At 27.4% G+C, this 22,727-nt stretch overlaps 4 protein-coding genes across 4 annotated transcripts in view; 3 read left to right on the forward strand and 1 right to left on the reverse strand.

Annotated features, from left to right (window-relative positions):
• The window catches only part of LOC100168041 (trace amine-associated receptor 1), a 69,227-nt gene extending 60,225 nt beyond the window's left edge, over window positions 1-9,002 (forward strand). The window contains exons 5-8 of the mRNA XM_001948739.5: window positions 5,694-5,987; window positions 7,046-7,201; window positions 7,302-7,427; window positions 7,498-9,002. Coding sequence (XP_001948774.2) covers window positions 5,694-5,987; window positions 7,046-7,201; window positions 7,302-7,427; window positions 7,498-7,743 — 822 coding nt within the window. The 3' untranslated portion in view covers window positions 7,744-9,002. The remainder of the gene's footprint in view (window positions 1-5,693; window positions 5,988-7,045; window positions 7,202-7,301; window positions 7,428-7,497) is intronic.
• Window positions 9,003-9,252: 250 nt separating this feature from the next.
• On the reverse strand, window positions 9,253-19,235 carry LOC100571145 (protein-cysteine N-palmitoyltransferase Rasp). The gene is made up of 9 exons (XM_029486706.1): window positions 19,065-19,235; window positions 18,815-18,987; window positions 18,534-18,731; window positions 18,257-18,466; window positions 18,048-18,194; window positions 17,756-17,976; window positions 10,354-10,564; window positions 9,700-9,841; window positions 9,253-9,634 (listed from the first exon to the last, which is right to left on the reverse strand). The coding sequence occupies exons 1-9, from the start codon at window positions 19,180-19,182 to the stop codon at window positions 9,537-9,539; spliced, it is 1,518 nt and encodes a 505-aa protein (XP_029342566.1). The 5' UTR covers window positions 19,183-19,235; the 3' UTR covers window positions 9,253-9,536.
• Window positions 11,679-14,056, forward strand: LOC100161199 (gamma-glutamyl hydrolase A). Its single transcript, XM_029486707.1, has 4 exons — window positions 11,679-11,908; window positions 11,975-12,086; window positions 12,203-12,435; window positions 13,507-14,056. Exons 1-4 carry the CDS (start codon window positions 11,679-11,681, stop codon window positions 13,874-13,876), a joined length of 945 nt encoding a protein of 314 aa, XP_029342567.1. The 3' UTR covers window positions 13,877-14,056.
• On the forward strand, window positions 14,614-16,955 carry LOC100571243 (gamma-glutamyl hydrolase A-like). Its single transcript, NM_001293427.1, is given in 4 exon segments — window positions 14,614-14,979; window positions 15,043-15,154; window positions 15,347-15,579; window positions 16,349-16,955. Coding segments are annotated over 4 exon segments (945 nt in total). The 5' UTR covers window positions 14,614-14,749; the 3' UTR covers window positions 16,719-16,955.
• Window positions 19,236-22,727: the final 3,492 nt, after the last annotated feature.

The raw sequence follows: 22,727 nt of genomic DNA on the forward strand, positions 1-22,727 counted from the left end.
ACAGTGACCCACTTGTAACCTACTGTACAGCAGAGCGAAATCCACTTACCCACCTTTTTTTTATATTATTTTCTTACAACAAAATATTGGGAGTCAAATATTAATTTGATTTCATAATTATATTTTCATAATCATCACAGGTACCAAGAAATAATAAAACAGATTGCTAACTCATGATAATATAATTGAAATCAAAATCCTCCATTTTCATGAGAATTGCGGGTTTTGCCACCAGAACATTCAAGCCCTTGCGGTTATTGCTTATTTTTACACTACCTACAACTTCGAAAAAAAGAATTCCGATTGATTAGATTATCAATTTTTTTCATTATTATATTATTATAATATGATCAAATATAATATGGTCTGTAGGTTTTTATACTGTTACTTTATTGGAATGAAATCACAGTACATAATATTAAATTATTGATGGTAAAATTATTTTTGTATTTTTGTTAATTACGTTTTTGTTGTTAAGCATGCGGTGCATACTGAGCATGTCTGGAGAATTCGCCACTGGTACATACTTTTCAAATTAAAATATCTAAAACCAATAAATTAGCTAAATAAAATGCATGCTAATTTATTTTCGCATTATATGGCAAATGATTTGTACGTATTAAGATTTAAGAGTTTTTGGGGAGTTATTTTTTGTATTGAGCTAAATATGTTTAAAAATACCGGCATACCCTGCGAAAAAAGTCTGCGCACGCCTATGCATTATACCTACGTATATGTTATATTTATATAGGATATGATCGTATTGCACTTGTTTTACCTAGTTGAAGGCGTCAAACTGCACTTGGGTTTAAAAAAGGTAATCACCGAAATGCACTCGAGTAAAAAGCAGGCAGTGGTCGAGCTGCACTTGGGCTCAAAAAATGTATCACAATAAAAATATCATGCATTTGAAGGGATTAAACTTTTATAAAACAATAATTTCCTTTCCCACTTACAGGCTTAGGACTGACAATGATTTTAATCATTGACGTAGTTAAAAATTATTGTTTTATACATACCATATTGCCCATTATGTTAATATAATATAATATACATAATATATTAAATCATCAAATATTATTATTATTATAATTGTAACTTTTTTTTTAAACTAATTTTGATAATTTTTGTAGTGATAATATATTTATAAATTTTTTTATTCTTTTTTTTAAATCGTCAAATATTATTATAATAATAAACGTGAACGTCCATAATATAGTGACCTTAAATGTGAATCCTTTTTTTGAACGAGTGCAGTTCGACCATTACCTGCTTTTTAGTCGAGTGTAGTTCAACCATTACATTTTTTGAACCCAAGTGCATTCGACCATTTCTTTTTAGGTAATAAGTGCAATTCAACTATCCCGTTTATAATATAGATTGTCGAATTTTATTTCTCGGAAAAATGCATATCTATACACCAATAAAACACACACAAAAGAAAAAAGTCAGGTTGCAGGTAGCTTGAAACCCAACAGTCGCCGTGCCATATATGGGTATACAATTTACACATTAATTTTAATTACTGATAATAACTAATTATTTATTCATTTTAAAGAACTAAATTTATGCCTATGACACTCACAAAGAATGTAGATTTCTATCGGTGAACGAATTTTTGAAATCGGTTCAGCAGTTCCAAAGATATTACCCTTAACAACGTCAACTAACAACTCCTCTTTATAATATAATAATTAATAGTATTATATATAGGTAGGCAATATATACATTATGTACAGAGTACCTATAGGTACCTACATATGCAATAATTACTAAGCAGGTACCTACCTTGTTATTTAATGAAGCATACACCATTAAAATATGTATTCCTCTTTAACAATTTTATAATTATTAATTAATATACCTACCTAATTAATAAGGCACAAAATATTTTTGAAATCTGAAATACAGATATAATTAAAAAAAAATGTATATAGATTGTATTAAATTTACCTAGGTTACCTAAGAATGCCTTCGTAGAAATAACAAGAACCCCCCAAAAGTCAATAGATAATGATTAATGTGTAACAATAATAATATTATTTTGTGAAACGAGATTAAGTCAATTTTCCGTTTTATTAGCATACCTAACGGCTAACAGTAAAGTTCTCTGCATGTAATAAACAAATAAATGTTAATTTATGTACGACTAGGTACTGATCGAGTATTTTAAATAACAGTTAAATCAAAAATATAGTTTTTATAATAATTAATGAGAATACATAAATTACAATATTTTGTTAGACCATTAAAGGTAGGTACCTACCTATCTACTTATGCATATTATGTCATTATATTTTACAGTGCATATATAATATTATAAATGTAACGCGTATATTATGCACGTTGAACAAAATGAGAAAGCAAACATTTCATCTAATTCAATTCACTATTCAGTCTCGTGTTGAGGATAAACGACAAAAGTGGTCGGATATGTAATACATTTTTTTTTTACAAAGATTTGTTTTAAAAATGATTTGAAAATCAGTTAAAAATACTGAGTGAAAAATTAAAAACTTTTAATATTTCCTGCACGGCGTTGGACAGATTAAATGCCCATGGATTTAACCCTCACTAAACTCGTTAAATGTAAACTCCACCGATTTTTAACACAGTTATTTGAGTTGGTTTGGCCAAATATAAAATACAGGTCTAAAATTATATCCAATCATAATAACTATTTTATTTTCTGTAACCAATGGTAACAATAGATAAATAAAAAATTATAGTTTTTTTGCGAGTCAACTATATATTTTCAACATATTTTATGTGCCGGAATAAAAATAAAAGTAATAAAAATTATAGACTATGACACAACGGATCTTCCTAGCTGAATCGATTGACGAAAATTTTATAAAAACCGGTCAAAAACTGTGGATTTACATAAGTGTCATCCATTCAGGCTTTTGATTTTATATAGTAGATAGCTATATATTATATTAATTATTCATTATAATTTATAGCTGATTCTTCACGTTCACGACGTTGCCCGTGGGCCATGACAAATTAAATAATTCCAGTGGATTTGCCGTGACTGTGTCTTAAACTCCGTTAAATGTTGAACTACCTACCTACAAATATTTTTAAAACGTTCATTATTTAATAGTTTTGACCAAATATAAAATTTGGCTTTTGGGTGCATACCCTTGAATATAGGATTACTTATAATATATACCAAATTTCAGAGCCACAAGTGCGATAAATTCGGCTGTGGATAGCATACACAAAACACAAACATTCCCTTTAATTAATTATCTATATATTATACAACTCTACGTCATTACCATAAGTACTTCAAATATTTCCTTGCCTTTAGATATGAATATTTTTCTTTGTTTATTCAATGCACAGTGAATGTGAATGGTCAATAAAAATCTCTTAGACAACCTCAAATTTGAAAGAAATGTTGGCCCAATTCAAACTAAAACGTCCAGTAATGTTTAAAACTATATCAATCTTATTGTGAAAAATATCAGTAAAAGTATGTTATGCAAAATATATTGTTATAATATAGACATTTTAAATAAAAAGTGTCCATTATAATATTATGTATAAATAATAATAATTATAATTTATATCATGTTAAATGTCAATTTCAGTAACTATTAGTAAGTATTATTTTTCGAAAAGTAATCGTATTTAATCTTCTTTAAGATTATTAAATTAAATGTTATTTGGAAGACAACTTCATATTTACCACCATTTTCCAGATCTATTATAATTTATATTAGTTTTCTCTGGAATTTACAAGGATGTGTATAGTAGATAATTACTAGATTGATTCAAATTTTGACATGACGTAAACTCTCTCGTAATACGTTCCGGAAATAAATTGCGAAAAAAAAATTATATTTTTCACCTTGGTTTTTTTTTTATAGAAGTAATCAAATAAATAATGTATATTCAAATTAATTGAATTTGTACAGTTCATAAATGGTAAACTTTATGTTCAAAAAAAAAAATAATATTATTTTTAAATCTTTTATCGTGGTTTTATTATTGAGAAATAAAAGAATAGACAATATAGACAATATTAAGGTACCTACCTAATCTAACCTGCAGAGTTCAGACAACAGATGAATACAGACTCGAGACCACAAAAGTCATAGTCGATATAAACATTACAAAATACTAATTCATACATTAATAATATTGGTATATAATATATACCAATATTGGCTACATTTGTTATTTGCATCAACAACTTATTTACATATTATATTTCAAACGTCAAAATAATAATTTCACAATGTAAATAGGTTAGGTATAGTTAAGTAGTATAGTTAAGTTACCAAGGTTGGGCTAGGTATAACGAAAAATGAAAGTCAAAGTGTTTTTTTTTTTTGTTACTAGTTTTGTTACTTTTTTGTTCCTATAGTTGATTTTAAAATAAATTATACAAAATGTAGAAAAAGAGAAATTAAATATAAGCCAAATAATTTATTTTAATTTTTGTTTTCTATAACGCTTTTACGGCTGAGTAGGTACAAGAAATTCTGATTGAAACGAGAGCAATTGTATTTTTTCGCAACTTTTTTGAAAATGGTACTTCTATAAATTGGAAATTGAACTTTAGACTTCAGAGATGCAATCTTTTTCTGATCACTAGTCAGGTTTAAGAACTGGCCAGTCAACATCGAGTTCTGAATTGCTGATAGGTATTAGGTAGGTACCTATCTACGCCAAGAGGTAGTAAGTATTGTGCAATTTCATGACAAAAAAGCTATATGGTTAAAACTATGTAGGTAATGAACAATATTAGAATAACCGTTTATAGTAGCCATATTATTTCATGTGTGTTGAACTTGAGAGAAAAATCCACAAAAGGAAGTTATCCTTTGCGACGTGAGACTTGTATAGATTTATGAAGCAATACATTGTATGAGCAACTTCTATTATGGTTTTCAACCGCCGTCCATGTCATTATGATAGATATAGACAGATAGTAGGTAGGTACCTACTTTTACGTCGTAAATTGTAATATTCATAAATGATCACTAGGATGCGTACTTATACCGCAGTTGTATACTTGTATACCTAGTAACTAATAAACGTACTATCTACATTTTACGTACTCACATAGGTACACAATTGTGTCATAAATCTATTTTGTGGTAACAAGAAAATATTTTATTCTTCACTCTAAACTTCAAATATATATTTTCTAATAATACCTACCTACGTCAACGTCAGTCATCGCAACACCTATTTTCTGAAATTTCACGATTTTCACGATTTCACGAAATATTTGAATTCTCCCACATGAGAACACATTTCTATTTTTTATTTGATTAAGTATAGTTTAGACTTTAGATTGACATTTATAACCACATTTATAATTGTAACTATTATAATAAAAAATCTAAAAAACAAATAATAAATAATCTTTTCACCTCCGTGTTACGGACAACGATAAGGATTCAATGTGATTTTCGACTCAATGTTTTCAGTTTTCGCCGCGGATAATTAATAATCTACCTATTGTTATTATATTTAGTAGGTACTTACCTACATATCGCGTTTGATTAATAATTATAAGTACCTACCTATTAACTATATACGCTGCCAGCTGGTACGTTTGCATTGAATATAATATTGTGCATCGTATGATGCAATTGAAACATTCAAATGTCGACACTATATTATTGGTTATTGCCGTTTTCCAATAAATAGTTCGACTTTTGTTCTTACAGGGCTGCATGTTGGTGTTGAGTTTGACTCTAGTGGGTTCGTTAACCGCTTTCGGCGCGGCTGTGATCCGCCGAGGTGGATATTTCTATAACGGCAATGGGCTAATGGCGTGCGAGCCATTTTACCAAAGGCCGAGTTTGCGAATATTGGCCGCCTGCCTGTTTTACTTCCCCACGACAATGGCACTCATGTATTTCTACGGGTCGGCATTGCACGTGGACAGGCTCCGGCACAGACAGCAAATCAACATATGCGCCGTTCTAGTGCAACCGATGTTGCCCAATAATGCTGGAAAGGTATATACTTATTATATTATAAAGACGCATATTGTATAAATGCAATTAATTATATAGTAGTTAATGTCCAATATTGAGTTTTAAATATGTGCGAGTTATACTCCGACAAAATCGATGTTCACGTTCAAAATGACAAGATCAGATACAATATTATAATATTTGGTGTTGTTTTCACCGATCACGAATGCGATGCCCTTTGGTTAGGATGTTGTTGGGTCAACAGTTGTTAGGACGTGTGATATTTACCGAAAAATGTAGGGCAAATCATTTTAGACAGCTTATAGTGATCAAGTTAAATAATAATAATACATATTTTAAACCAAACTCGAGTTAAGTTTGTAAAATATTTAGTAAAAACGTTCAATATGACAATATTTAATAATATCGTAAAATAGTCTGTCATAGTAGGTAGTAGCTGGTACATATATGGTACCTGATTTCTTCTGAAATTACTGTAACTCGTACCCCTTTTTCCTAGTCCGAAACTAGAAAGTCATATCATACAATTATTGTTTTACGTCCTTGGTGTTGTTAACCAACAGATTCGAAATATTGGATAGGTCCTGAAGTTTCAAGTGTAAATTATAAACTATATCAGATACCTATAATACTGGTTACTGGTTAGGTAGGTATATTTAATTTGTGTCGTAGTAAACAACTTTTAGTAAAAATCCTTGGTAGGTACTAAAAATTAGATTGGACTTTATTTCTATGAATGCAATTTTAAACGTTTAAACACTATTGTCTATTTGTCTAAAAATCGATTCAGTCTTTGATTACTCGAAGTGGTGGAAGACGTTTTAACGATATTTAAATACAGAGAAATTTAAAACAAAAATGTAGGTATTCATAGTTACCTATTACTCATTAGTTACATCTTACATCGATGAAACGTCATATGGCCCGTTAAAAAAAACTAACTAAAGGCACACGTCGTAATATAGATAACAATGTTATATATAGTTGAGCATGACTTCCCTTAGGTTAGGCTTATAACATCTACACAGCAGATTCTATAGACATTAAATAATTAGCTGGAGAAAATTAATTTAATTTAGACCACTCTCGATGAAGCATCTGATCGATTAGCATCGAAAGAACTGAGACAAAGCATTCGAACTACCAGGGCTATGGGAGCAGTAGCATTAGGTTTTATAGTAGCCGTAACTCCTTGGACAATTCAAGAAGTCGTCACTGCGTGTACAGGCACAAAAGTACGTACCTATTTTAAAAACTTTTTTTTTTGGTAAATATAAAATAAATAAATATTGTTAAATAAACCAATTTGATATTGCGCATTTACCGTGAATATAGATGCCACCGGCTGTAGATTTCATAATCACGTGGATAGCACTAAGCAATAGCTTTTGGAATCCGTTCATATACTGGGCTTTGAACCGAAAGTTTAGACGTATCAGTCGTAGCATTATCAAAACCAAAGTAACGAATGTCAATGACACGATGAGCTGTTTTCATAATATATATTAATTTTAATCCTTTTTTCTTTTAGATTTTTCGTCGTAAAAAATATAACTCTAGCGTGATATCGTCGTCTTGCAATGTTGGACATCAGGAAAGTTGTTGCGCCAATAGAGACATGTGTTTCGCGGCCCTCCAGAAAGACAATGAGGATATTATTGAGGTGGACAGGCAATCATTAGGATCTCAAGACAGAGGAGGGTTTCCCCCAACTCCACCACCGCCACCACCTTATCACAGAGGAGACATACAACATTGTCATTCAAGGAGATACTGAATAGAGAATGAGTTGTAATATTATTTGAATAAGTTGTAATATTATATTACTTATTAAGTAAAGTTGATCAATCAAATAACTGTACATATAATCAGTGTATAGAATTATAGTTAGAGCGATTTAAGAATGGTCACTGTACAATTATATGAGGCATACAATTATTATATTAGGTATCGATCGTTTAACAGGGTGGCTCTGAATATAATAAATTATAATAATATCGTGGTTTTCGTATTTCAAACCTCGAGTTATCTAAATATGTTTAACAATATGATATTCCTTTTAGTTTTTATTATTTATGTATATTGAACTGAATCTAAATACCTATATTAGGATATATAAAAATTAGATCTTTAAGTAGGTAGGTACTTAAATAGAATCTACTTGTTGATTCATATTGAATTGCGAGTGATAACACAGCGTAATTTTGAGAAGGATGTTCACAATTATTTTGTCATTAATATAATTGACTTTCAAATTTCAACCACTTCTTGTGTAAAACTTCTTTAGGTACGTAACCTTTAAGAATTTGTTATTAAATCAATTATTTACAAAATATCTTAACGCAGAAAAAAACCGTATTATTTGTATATTATATATTACAAAATATGATTTGAGTAAAGCTATTTTGGATGTAATTTTTGTTACTGAAAAAATGAGTGTCTAAAAGTCTTAAATATACAAACTGACATGTATCTAACTAACTATTAACAAGGAAAATGCAAAAATAAATAAGTAATTCGCAATGTTTATTAAATGTTTGTTAAATTTAATCACACTATACCTACCCATTCATTTATATTTTAAATATTGATTATTTTTTTTTAATTCTACAACACTGATGAATATTTTTAAGCGATTACAACTAGCTTAATAAAATACAACATTTTCTATCAAACTCGCAACACTGAAAAAATAATACAACTTCCAGCATGATTCACTGCACTTCTTCTTTTCTCAATTTACTTCAATCCGTAAAACCAATGTACATAACATAATATATTATGATATAGACTTTTGTTATTTACATTTTACACATTCATATTCTCTTGAAAAAAAAGATAAGAAAAATATTTTTAGTCTTCTACAAAATGTATGTAAACACTTGAGTTTGAATGTTTGAAATGAACTTAATAGCACTTAACAGAGAGGATAATACACTAAGAAATAATACATATGATACAAAATATAAAATAGCAGCCCACATCATTAAAATAATTTATTATTAATACTTTACAATTTTTGTTTTTGAAATACATTTGTAGGTATGATAACAATAAGGTTATTAAAATATTATACCATAGGTATTTAATGGTTCAATTCATAAAAAAGCTATACAATTAATTTGTAGATAGATACTTACAGGAAATTACAAATACATTCATAAAGTTAGTATAACTAAACAATTTTTTTTTAATACGTAATTGTTACGAGCGTATTTGAAATTTAAATCTGTATATATAATAAGATACATGTTAATCATTATTGTATTTACTATTTAGTAATAAAATTATAATACTTATAACTCTAATAAGTTAGATTTTTATTTCTAATGCTTAATGTTTATAGGTAATTTGTTTATTATACTGTGATTATACATATGTAGGCTACAGATTAATTATTAAATCATTGCATTTACAGTAATACAATATCAAATATAGGAACTATAATACAGTACATTTAGTATATAAATTGTACCGATTGATATTTATTTTAAATTTAATATTTTGTGTTAATTGAATAAAATATGTACCTTATTTAAGAGATAATAATATTATATATATATATATGATTTATTGTTTTTTTGATTTTTTATAATGGTTGAATTCTATAGATATTTGACACATTGAATAAAATATTATGATAATAATGATGTTTTCAATCCATGTATCTAAAAAAATAATGTTTAATTAAACAATGTAATATTGTAAAATCGTTGATGGTAAAATTACTCACTAAGTAAAAATATCGCTTCAAAATAACTCAAACCAGCGTCAATACCACCAAAAAAGAAAAAGTTTGAAATGGCCGACAGCATTGTTAAAGGACTGGTTATAAGTGCTAAGAACCGCCTTTCATTAAGGTCACTTAGATTGCACTATAATCATATAATACACAATAGTTATGGACAATTGACTGATTTATATACTAATAAACAGTGGCGTATAAAGAAATACATTTTGGGGTGGGCTATAGACTATAGTAGATAGAAACTAGCAAGTGATCTATTACTTAGAGGCTACTGTCTACTATATATTTAATAGTTTCTAGGGGGGGGGGGGGCTGCAACCCACCAGGCCCACCCACTATATACGCCACTGCTAATAAATAATATTATTTTAAAATATATTTAAGTTATAACTAGAAATAGTTATAATTGATCCTTTTCCAAATGTTCAATCTTGTTTACTCTTCACTGTACATCAACAAACTTACTACAATATACATTCAACATCCAAATATTGATATTTGATAATAGAATCAATAAAAATAAGTAAAATCATGTAAAATCGAGATAATATTCACCGCCTAATCTATTTTAAAATACTACATAAACTAGAGGCCACTAGTTTTATACTTAAGACCTTTAAAATGAAAGATTTTAATTACTTTAACATAGTGGAAATAGTAAGAAGATTTTCCAAAAATCCTTGCTAGGGTTTCCACTGTGATACCTATGAAGTTGAAGAGAGTCCATAAGAAAACTTCCCATGATAATCCATGCCAAATGAAAATAAATGCAAAACACATTAATGATCTAGTTAATTTGGTACCAACTCTAACATTTTCATTATGATATCCAGATGGTCTATAAATGTATCTGAAAATAACAGTTAAATATAAACACGAGAGAATATAGTATACATATTTATTGATTCTTTCTATATTTTTATAATTGCATACATAATAAATAATATAATATAATATTATAAATATCTTATCTACTTGTATATTAATATATTTTATATTTATTAATTGATATTTATTTTACAGAATTTATTCTACCTATCCTACTTTTTTATAAAATAGTTTTATTGTAAATTTAAAGGGATATTTGTGTTCCATTGTAAATGTATAAACAAGTACCACATTTTTAAGTAAATGTTTTATTATTTTTAGTAATTACATCAAAAAAGTTTCCAGTTGTCATCCAGAGATCATAAAAACACTCATCATTTAAAAACCGATGCATGGAGCAAGTTTCACTTAGTAAAATTAACTAAAATAAAACTGTCCAGTGAGTTTAGTAACTTTTTTTCTAAATATCTTAAAATAAAAAAAAATGTCTTACAGATTAAAACTACTGAGTATTAAATTGATTTTAATGGGTAATTAAAAAAGTAGCAACGATATGGGTTAGGTTAGGTTGATACTCTATGCTCTTGAGTCAGACAATATTGTTTTATCTAATTAGTAATATACCTAGCTGTTGAACTTTGTAACTCAAAAACACTTTCCAAACACTATTAAAGATAATATACATACTTATTACGCATGAGAGACTGTCAGAAAATTCATAGAAGATAACAGACCCTGGTGTGGTATTGTGAGCTAAGATTATATACACATACAAATATGTTTATTCAACCAATCAAATACATACTTCAATGTTATATACAAGTTATAATCGTTAAGCTTAAAAAATTAATATAAGTACAAAAAAAAAAATGTTTATTCTACTTTGGTAAGTGCTGGTAATTTGTGTTCGTGATTAATACTTGAATTTAGTCTAAAAGTTAGATAAAACAGCCAGTGAATAAATCATCAATAGAAAGTGTTCTTGGTTCAGACTCTAGATCATAAATTATCAACATTTCTACAAAATTTAAACTAATACCTACACATAAGACGAGTTTTGAAATAATTTTGAACTTGCCGTTGATTTGTACAATTAGTATTTCAATTTAGTCCATAAATTAGTTACTAACCGAAATATGTATTTACCAGTTTTTCTAACTTTAATTTTAAGTTTTGTGACGAAAGTAACCATTTGTAATGAAAGACCAGTGATTGGAATACTAACACAAGAAGTTTATTGGTCTAGTTTTAGAAACTTTAAACCATTCATTAAGTCGTATATAGCTACATCTTATGTTAAATCAATTGAAGCTTCTGGAGGACGAGTTGTACCAGTTTTCACAAACAGGACTACTAAATATTATATGTGTGTAACTATATAGGTAATAATAATTTCTTCTGTAACACAATTAACAAATATAAAATGTTATAGGGATGTGGTGAGAAAAGTTAATGGCATTTTGGTCCCTGGAGGAGGATGTGCATTTAATATGAGTTCTGGAATAGGTCAATCGACAAATGAAATTTTTCAGATTTCAAAACTTGTAAAATATAATATAATATTTAACAAAATTAAGAAAAAAAACATTGATAAATAAATAAATTTGTTCAGAGTCAAAATATTTTGTTGTCCATTGACTACATTTTGTCTGTTTTTCAGATAAACAATGTAAATGATCATTTTCCAATTCTCGGAATTTGTTTAGGATTTGAACTTCTTTTAATGGCATCTATTAAAGGGAAATTTCCTTTTTCAAAATGTAATGCTCAAGATTTAAATTTACCTTTGACACTAGTACCAGGGATGGAAGAAAAAAGTGTGTTATTTAGAAACATGCCTAAAGATATCCGAAACATATTACTTACAAAACCAGTCACAGCAAACCATCATTTGTATGTATTAATTAATTATTATAATAGGAAAGTTTCTGTTATAAATGTATAAGTAAGAATAGATCACTCATTATTAGGACTCTGAAGTTGTAGGAGAAAAATATTTTTCTATGTGTTCTATTTATAGCAAACCAAGATAGAAAGCCATTGTAAACAAAGAGGAGTTTAAAAATCAAAAAAGTGCGATATTTGCATATTTTGTCAATTTTAGAAAAAAGTGCCTGTTTCTTCAATTTTGTGCAAAAAGTTTATATTTTATTGCATAATATTTGTACATTTTTCCTTACATCTTTTGTATATACTCCGACCATTTTTCATCATAAAACAAATCAGTATTATTTCAAGAGTATAGGTGTAAAAGCCAATAAAAGAGATATTCCAAATATTTATAATTTTAACTGGTTAGGTATGAACATGTAAAGGATATGGGGTACCCAGGCATATTTGAAAAAGATCTCACAGCTACTTTATTAAAATAACTGTACAGGAATATTATTTAATCTACATTTGATTTAACATAATTTAAATTCTGAGCGGAGCAAAGGATCTAGTGGTTTTACAATGATGTTTAATCTTTTTTATCCTGTATACAAAATTTCTACCAGAAGGAGTATTTCGATTTCAACAAAATATAGTACATTAAATTTTAGTAAATTGGATCAAGATGGAATTTTAGAGAGGTAATTTTTCGATTTTCTCAATAGTTATTTAATGCCACGGGAAAAACCGCTGACAAATTACAAAAAACAGCTAAAAATGGGATTTTAATTTCTAACGCTTTGTATATCACCATAGGTAGAAACGAATAAAAATAATAACAATTTTAGTTATTTTTATGTAATTCATAATATTAATTCAACTTACAGGCTATAATAAAATTTAATAACAATATAAAATATCCAGACTGACAAACTGTTTCCACTCAGAATCGTTTTTCGTATACAATGATATGGTATCATTGTATTCAAATTTAATACAATCAATTATACATTGACCCAATTGTAACCTACTATACAGCTGAGTAACATCCACTTACCCACTTTTTATTTATGTAATTATTTTTTTTTTCAGAAAATGTATGAGGAAAGCAAACTTTACATCAATGAACTTAGATAAATTTTGGAATCCTATAACAACAAATAGAGATAAATATAATTTGACATTCATATCCACAATAGAAGCAAAAAATTATCCATTTGTGGGATTACAATTTCATCCGGAAAAAAATGCCTATGAATGGGAAAAAGATGACCCTCATAGTTGGTCAGCTATATATTCAGCACGCTATTTTTATGATTGGTTTGTCAATGAATGTCGTCGAAATAATCATAGATATATCAAAAAAAGTACGCTGGAAAATGAATTAATTTATAATTACCCTACTACATACGTGGGAAAATTGAAATCTGTCTTTGAGCAAGTTTACTTTTTTAATGAATAAAAGTATATGATTGTTTATTCCAAATGTCATAATTCACAATAGTGATATAATTTTAAATAATGTACTATTCAATTTCTTTAGAGTATTATAATTTTTATTAAAATAAGTATATACTTAATATAATAAATAATATTTTACACAATAATATGTTATTATTACTATAATAAACAGTGGATGATTTAAAAATTATATTTTTATATTTTTATAATACCAATTATTTATATCTACATGGTTGATTAAAAACATTTACATCAATTTACATCAATGTTTAACAATTTTCTTTAAGTATATCAACCAAAAACTGTTTCACTACTCTGAACAGTGAAAAGTCTGAACTGTTTTATAAACCAAATCTTTGAATTTTCTTGAAGCATGTATCAAATTGAATTAGTGATCATCAGATAAGTATAAAATTAATTAAGGTACCTACATAAATATTTTTTTTTATTTTAGCACATTCCTTATAATATCTCAATCCAATCAAAAAAAAAAAATTTCTTTTAAAATGTATTACGGCTCTGAATAATATGTATTATGTACCTACTATAAATCATATTATTAATTATGACTATGCACAGCTCAAATTAATACAATTTTAAATTACAAGTAATTAATTTGACATTGAAAGGTTTTAATAATATGTTTGATTAAACTGTTATAATTGGTAACTTGGTGTAAAAAGTAAGATAAAATAGCCAGTAAATAAATCATGAATAGGCGTTTTTGGTCTAGACTCTAGATCATAAATTATCATCATTTCTACAACATTTAAATTAATACACATAGAACAAGTTTTGAAATAATTTTGTACTTGCCGTTTATTTGTACAATTAGTATTTTAATTTAGTATATAGAGTAGTTACTAACAAAAAAATGTATTTACCAGTTTTTCTCACTTTAATTTTAAGTTTTGTAACAAAATTAACATATTGTAACGAACGTCCAGTGATTGGAATATTAACACAAGAAATTTATTGGTCTCCTTTTAAAAATGTAGTACCATTTAATAACTCGTATATAGCTGCATCTTATGTTAAGGCAATTGAAGCTTCTGGAGGTCGAGTGGTACCAGTTTTCACCAACAGGACTACTGAATATTACACGTATGTTACAGTAAAATTACATTTCAAACACCATACACAATTAAAAACTATTATATGGTATAGGGATGTAGTGAAAAAAGTGAATGGTATTTTAGTCCCAGGAGGAGGATGTGCGTTGAATATGAGCTTTGGAATCAGTCAATCCGCAAATGAAATTTTCCACATTGCAAAACATGTAAATATAATTAAGGAGATCAATAGATAAATACATATTTTGTTCATGGTTGAAATCTTTTGTTGCTCATGGACGGAATATTGTCTGTTTTTTTCAGATAGATAATATAAACAATAATTTTCTAATAATTTGAATTCTTTTTAATTTTTCAATTAATTCCAAAAAACCTTAGGCTATTAATTTATTTTTCAGATAAATGATGGCAGGGATCGATTTCCAATACTTGGAATTTGTCTAGGATTTGAACTTCTTTTAATCGCATCCATTGGTGGAAAAAATCCTCTGATGCGCTGTAATTCTAACAATGTGAATTTACCACTAAATCTAATACCAACAATGGAAGAAAAAAGTATGTTATTCAAAACAATGCCAAAGGATATTCGAAACATATTACTTACAGAACCAGTCACAGCAAATCATCATAAGTATGTTTAACCATACAATATCTATAAATAACCTGTAGATTGTATAGGCTATGTATAATTTAATTTACCATTAATGTATACTAAGTATTCGCGTACCCATTCGGGCCATTCCTAGCAAAGTATGCTCAATTATTTAAGTATTTTATGAATAATAAATTGCAATAAGTTAAAATAAGTGAATGTACAAAAAAAATTTAGATATTAGATTAGGATGGACATTTAAACAGGCAATATTTTCAAGACACGTATATAATAATAGTTATTAGCTAAATAAAGACAAACTATGTTATTCCAAACAATGCCAAAGGATATTCGAAACATATTACTTACAGAACCAGACACAGCAAACCATTATGTGTATGAATTAATTCTAAAATTACTTTTATATAAATATTAGAATATTAGATACATTTATAAGTATAATCACTTAATATTACAACAGGAGTGTCTATATTATAGTCACATAAGCATATTTTAGGGAAGTTGGGTTTAAATTTAATATTTTCAAGACATGAATATTATTAAATTTTTAATATATATGTAAACTTTTATCAAATATAGTAATACGTTAGCAATTGGTTTCAATATTTTATACAATTTATAAAATATCATGTTCGTGCATACAATTACAGAGAAGTTGGTAAAACAAATTAAATATTTCTAGACTTAATAATATGAGAAACATGATTTTATTAACATATTTATTGAATCATTTTATGTATTTTAATAAAAAAAAATGGTATTAATTGGTATTGTTTTTTTTTTACAGTAACTGTGTAACACAAGAGAACTTTACGTCAATGAAGTTAGATCACTTTTGGAATCCCATTACAGTAAATAAAGATGAAAATAATTTGACATTCATATCCACAGTAGAAGCTAAAAATTATCCATTTGTGGGATTACAATTCCATCCAGAAAAAAATGCTTATGAATGGGAAAGAAATGATCCTCATAGTTGGTCAGCATTATATTCAGCACGCTATTTTTATGATTGGTTTATCAACGAATGTCGTCAAAACAAGCATAGATATATTAAAAATAGTATGCTAGAAAATGAACTAATTTATAATTATCCTACTACATATATTGGAAAATTAAATTCTGTTTTCGAACAAGTATACTTATTTGATGAATAAAAGTATCAATTGTGTATTTAAAATACAATAATTTATGAATATAAATAGTTTAGAGTATTCTTCATTCAAATTTAAGATTATATCTGTATATTATGATAATTATTAATTATGCTTTAATAGTTCAATACACTATGCACATGAGCAGTGTCTAACACATTAACCACATTAAAATATTAATTTGATAACTTATAATTTGTTACATCTGACTGATATAAAAAATAAAATACTATTCTATCTTCGTTATAGTCTTTTATACTGCCTATAACAACTATTATATAACTGTAATTGAGTACATTATTGTAGATATTTATAAATAATTTAAATATTCAGGGGCGCCTGCAGAAAATCAGCTCAGTGAGTGCAATATTAAATTTATGTTATACATACATAGGTACTAGGTAGTCACATATTTACATTATTATACACTGATTTTTTTGTTCATTAAAAAATCCCAATGGGTGCAGTGGCACCCACTGGCCTCTCTCTGCAGGCGCCCCTGTAAATATTATATTCTTTTACAGTGGTGTATAATAAGTAAATTGGATCAAGATGGTACATTAAAGAGGTCATTTTTCGATTTTCTCAATAGTTATTTAATGTCAAGGAAAAAACTACCGACAAATTACGAAAAATCTCTAAAAATGAGATTTTAATTTCTAACGATTTGTTTATCACCATAGCAACCTATAAAAAATAATAATATTATAATATTAATTCAACTTACAGGCTATGATAAATAATAACAATATAAAAAATCCAGACTGACAAACAGTCATCGCTCAGAATTGTTTATCGTATACAATGATATTATATCATTAAATTCAAGTTTAATAAAATCCATTATACTTTGACCTACTTGTAACCTACTGTACAGCAGAGCTACATCCACTTACCCGCTTTTTTAAGACTTAAAACTCATAATATCTATTATAAAGTGGATGTTTTATTTTAAATAAGGTTAAAACTCCTATATAATACGAAACATAATATATAATAATATATAACTAAATTTATAAAATAAATATAATTCAACTTACTCTTTTAAGAAGTTGTAAAGTCCTCGATCAAAACTTCTCCACATATCAGAATATAAATAAATCCGTGAAATGCATTTTGGTGGCTTTGGAGGTTCAATGTATTCATCAAATGTTGCAACTGTAATTACAGTACCATAAATGAATGTGTACTTAATGAAAAAAAATTGTCCCATTCCAAAACCAAACCCACTAAGTGCAGTAATTCCAAAATGCTTAAAAACCTAAAAAAAAAAAAATAATTAAATCATTACGACTAAAAATGTAATTTTATGATTAGATAAATAAAACATACTTTAATATTTTGTAAAAACATATTAATATAAACATAATGTAGTATGAACTCAGTAAAAAACATCCAAAAAAAGTATCTAATCAAATTTATTATGAGTTTTGTCAAACGTTTACATAATGGTTTCATGGTAGTATTTGTATTTGCATCCTGTTGTAAAAAAAAGAAATATATTAAAGGAATCAAAATAATCAATTTATAAATTAAATTACATTAATTTTTTTGTAAATAATTATTGGTCCAAAGAAAAAACATGGTAAGTAAAATGAATATGCTAAAAAGTGTAGACAATTTGGCAAAGTTTTACTTTTAGCTTTATCCAATGAGCCAAGTGAAAAACTTATACAGCGTAGTTGATGCCAGTATAACGTCAAAAGTAATAAATATGCGATCTCTCCATCTGAACTAGGGTCGAAAATGGTCTAAAAGCATACAATAATTATTAATATATATAAAGTATAATTTACAATTTTTAACTCCCTCACTTACAAATAAAGAATCATTGTATGACCAAACTCCTAATAATAATATGCTTGTAATCCAAATATAAAATTGATTACCAAATAATAATAAACAGTAATAAATCAAAGTCAGACCAAAAAATAAGAAGACTGATAATAATCCAAAATTATAAGCTATACATAAACTTGTAACAGTAATAAACCATACATCACGAATTGGTGATATCTATATAAAACAAGAACAAAATTATTAATATTTATAATTCATCAATATTTGTAAGATTTTATAAATTATTATGAATAAAATACCTTTGAAAAATAATATTGTGTTACTAGTAGAATTGATGAATGTAAAATAACCCATGGACCTAATGAGAATATAAGGAATGTAGTCCATATTTTCCATTCTGGACAAGTATCTTTTCTTCGACCAAGCCAAGACCATCCAGGTACTAAGTCGGGTATCTCTGAATTATTTAAACCTAAAAAATTAAAATATATATGTTTATGCAGGCATATGAAAAATCATAAGTTTAAATATGTGCCATAAAGTTCTTACTGGAGCTGACATCTAATAAATTATAAACAGCACAAATTATGCCTGAAGCCCATATAACTGTATAGCAAAATATTTCAAAACGATGCAATGGCACATATTGATTTTCCACTTTTTTCATTTTAAATATTGGTAAAATATAATATAATATAATATAATGTATATTATATATTTAAACTAAACGATACATAATACCTAAAAATAATTAAAATCCGGTAAGTATTAAATTACAGTATAAAAATAATACAGGTATAATATTTATTATTCACTCTTATAAATATACGGTATAAACTTGGGAATTCAACATAATATGTAGAATCCAATCACTGCCAAGTTATTGGAAGTTATATCTATTTTAAAAAATTTGTTACTTAATTATTACAACTACCTATAAATAACAATAATGTAATAAATTTCTATGGGCATTTTTTTTAGTCAGGTGTTTTTAGCATAATCACTTAATTTACTTAAAATTATCATGGTGTATTCCAATTTTCATTAACTCATTAATACAAGCATTAAAACTATTATCAGCTTCAAAGATTTAAATGTTTAAGATTTGTTTGTTACATATTTCAATATTTGTGAGTGTGGGTAGTCCTTTGTGTTTCCACCATAGACCTTATAAAGGTCAACCTTCATTATAGGTTTATGATTTCCACTAACAAAGTAAATGTGTTTACTTCAGTCTAGGTAATTATTATTTTCTTCAATTGTATCAACTCTGATTTCTTTCTCAGCAAAAAACAATCGCCCATTCAGCCAAACTACAGTGTTGTAGGCCTGTCCTCCATTAATCTTATATAGTTACATCTCATAACTATTAAGTAGTTAAAAAATTACCAAAAATTTATAATCTGATGTGCATCATGTAAGCTGTTTAGATGGTATGATATCAGACAACATTTTCCATGAGGAAATTATTCCACAATGTGTTACTAGTTTAACAACGCCGGGTTAGAGTATAATATTATATCAAGTCTACAGAGTAAATATTGGTATTTGATAATTATAATTTAATAACAAGTACCTATGTACTAAGTGATATTTTTAGTATTGCTGTTAGTATACTAAAGTATACGTAGTGTACTTAATAATAACATAATGAACCTCTAGGTTTACCCACTCATTAAAAAAGTTGGATTACTTGACCGATGTATCAGATTTTAAATAGCCGAATTACAGAAATAACACTGTATAGACAATTATAAAGAATGTGTAAACTATTGCATAAGCAGCGTGACAATGTTCCAATTGTTACTTATTTTTTTAATTGAATTGATTATAATTTATAATATAAATTTTATGATCTACTTACAATACTCGTTTTTAACATGTCCATTCAAAATAAAATCTAAATAGCATGAAACTCTAATGCATAGTATAATTAATTATCTTTAAAAAGTAATAAATATGTCACAATCCATCAAAGCGAAACATATCAATGGTGAAAAGATTAATAAATAGACAAATTGTTTAATATTCAATGGTTTAGTTTATTTATTTAAAATTAATAGTCGATTTATAATAAGTTATTAAGATATAGAAAAAAAAATTCGATAACTAAAAGATTGATACTATTGGGATTTTTGACAATTAAAATTCGAATAATAGTTACAAGGTACTGTTACAATATGGTACTACAGCCAATAAGTAACAAGTAATTACATATAGTAGTAATAAGTAATAACAATTATAAAGTGTGAAATATAAACGGTAAACGGCATAAACTGTTAATTAATTCAAAATGTTACATTTAATTATTAATCATATTCGATATTTAAATTCATAGATAATGCATAACACGATTTAAGATTATCTTAAATATTAACAAATTAATAAATAAACGGCCATGTCGGCTCGATAACAATGCGCATAAAATTGAGATAAAATGTTCGCCAGACTTGGAACAAACGCTAAAATATTGTAATCTATTTTATATTATTCTTTCCGTGTCTAGGGAACATGCACGACCGGGACTGTACCACTTTTTCCACATTTTAATTTTTCCAACATCAACTTTTTCCAATCTTCAAATTTTTCTGACAACTAGATTTTCCCATGTTCAGTTTTTACCACGGTCTTAGAAGATATCTTCTAAGACCGTGGTTTTTACCAATTATTGGAAAAAATAAACCATTGTTGTCTATAGTGGTTTTTAGAAGAAATGTGCATTAGAAAAAGTGGAATAATGGTAATGCTACCAGTTTTACCACTTCCTAAATTATCCATTATACATATTTTACACAGAAACTGGAAAAAATTTATATTTCATTTATTACCAATAACATCAACAACTATACTCTTTTTCAAATGAGAACGCACCGGGTCGCGCATCGTTATCAGAGGCGGAACCACAAGCCCCTCCCACAAAATTAGTAATTAATTTCTGATTAGTCGCCAATGATCGGCTACTTTCGACGCCGCCCGGCATACAGAATGTTAAATTATTATTATAATTATTATTATACAAGGTGGCACCACCTACGACAGCTGAAACTGTCGGGAGTGGGGAGGCCATGCGCGCGTTTCGACCGGTTTTCGTCCGCCGCCCGGTGCGTTCTCATTTGAAAAAGAGTATAATGTACTTTGTAGTCGATGTTTTGTTTAAGAACAATAAAGAAAAAAACTTCTAAAAATGTTATGTTGAATATTGTTAAATTGTCATCTAAGAAATATCAAATATTGTTTAGTAAAAAACTTCTTGTAAAGCTAATTACATAATTATATTCAATTATATACAACACTACTGGTATGTTTATTTTTGCTTACTTTTGCTGTTCCATTAGATTTTGTATCCATAATATCTCCTGTTTTAATAGACTCTTCAGAAAAATGTGACTGGCATAATCAATCACCGATTTTTAAAATTTTACGTATAACTATACTCCCCAACTTTCCAACCGATCTTGTGTTACACGAAATGTAGGTACTCTGATGATGTTACAATTACATATAGAACATTTTCGTGTCATTTTTATAAAGTACATTGGCGTACGCAGGATTTTTCAATGGTGGGGGGGGGGGGCTATGGAAAATTAGTTACATTTTTATTTTTATTTTGCCCCGTCTAATAATTTCAGACGTTTATAATTGAGGTATTTTAAAATGTTTGTAACTTTTCCACTTTTATAGTATAAAAAATGCTCTGATCATAAACATCGATGCCGGATGTATGTTTTTGGAAGCGAATTGGATCTAGTTGATACTTTTAAGAGGTCGAAATTGAAAATGCTCATTGCTTTCTAAAATAATTGGAGAAAAAAATTAAAATTTATTAAAATTGTTTGGTAACCAGCTTGGTTATACCGTCCTCATTTGGATTGTATTTGATTAATTTAAATTTGTTTTTCTATAAATGTCAATAAAAAATTATTCATTCGGTCAAAAAGCTTAAAAATGTAATGCGGAAGTTTTTATTATAGCTAAAATATTAACGATAGGTACATAGGCATCATGGTTATGTTTTATAAGCATTTAAAGTTCAAATTTCGTCAAAACCACAGTTAATTTGTAGTTCAAAACTTATAAAATATTAAATGTATATAGCTAAGGATAAACAATTTAATACAAGGTCTTTCATACAAGTAATTCATACTTTTACCTAAAAATTACAGATGATTTATGAAAATTGGTATGTAAATACATTGTTTTTTCAAAAATGAA

This window comes from Acyrthosiphon pisum, chromosome A1 (genome assembly GCF_005508785.2).
Source record: "Acyrthosiphon pisum isolate AL4f chromosome A1, pea_aphid_22Mar2018_4r6ur, whole genome shotgun sequence".
Taxonomy (NCBI): Eukaryota; Metazoa; Arthropoda; class Insecta; order Hemiptera; family Aphididae; genus Acyrthosiphon; species Acyrthosiphon pisum.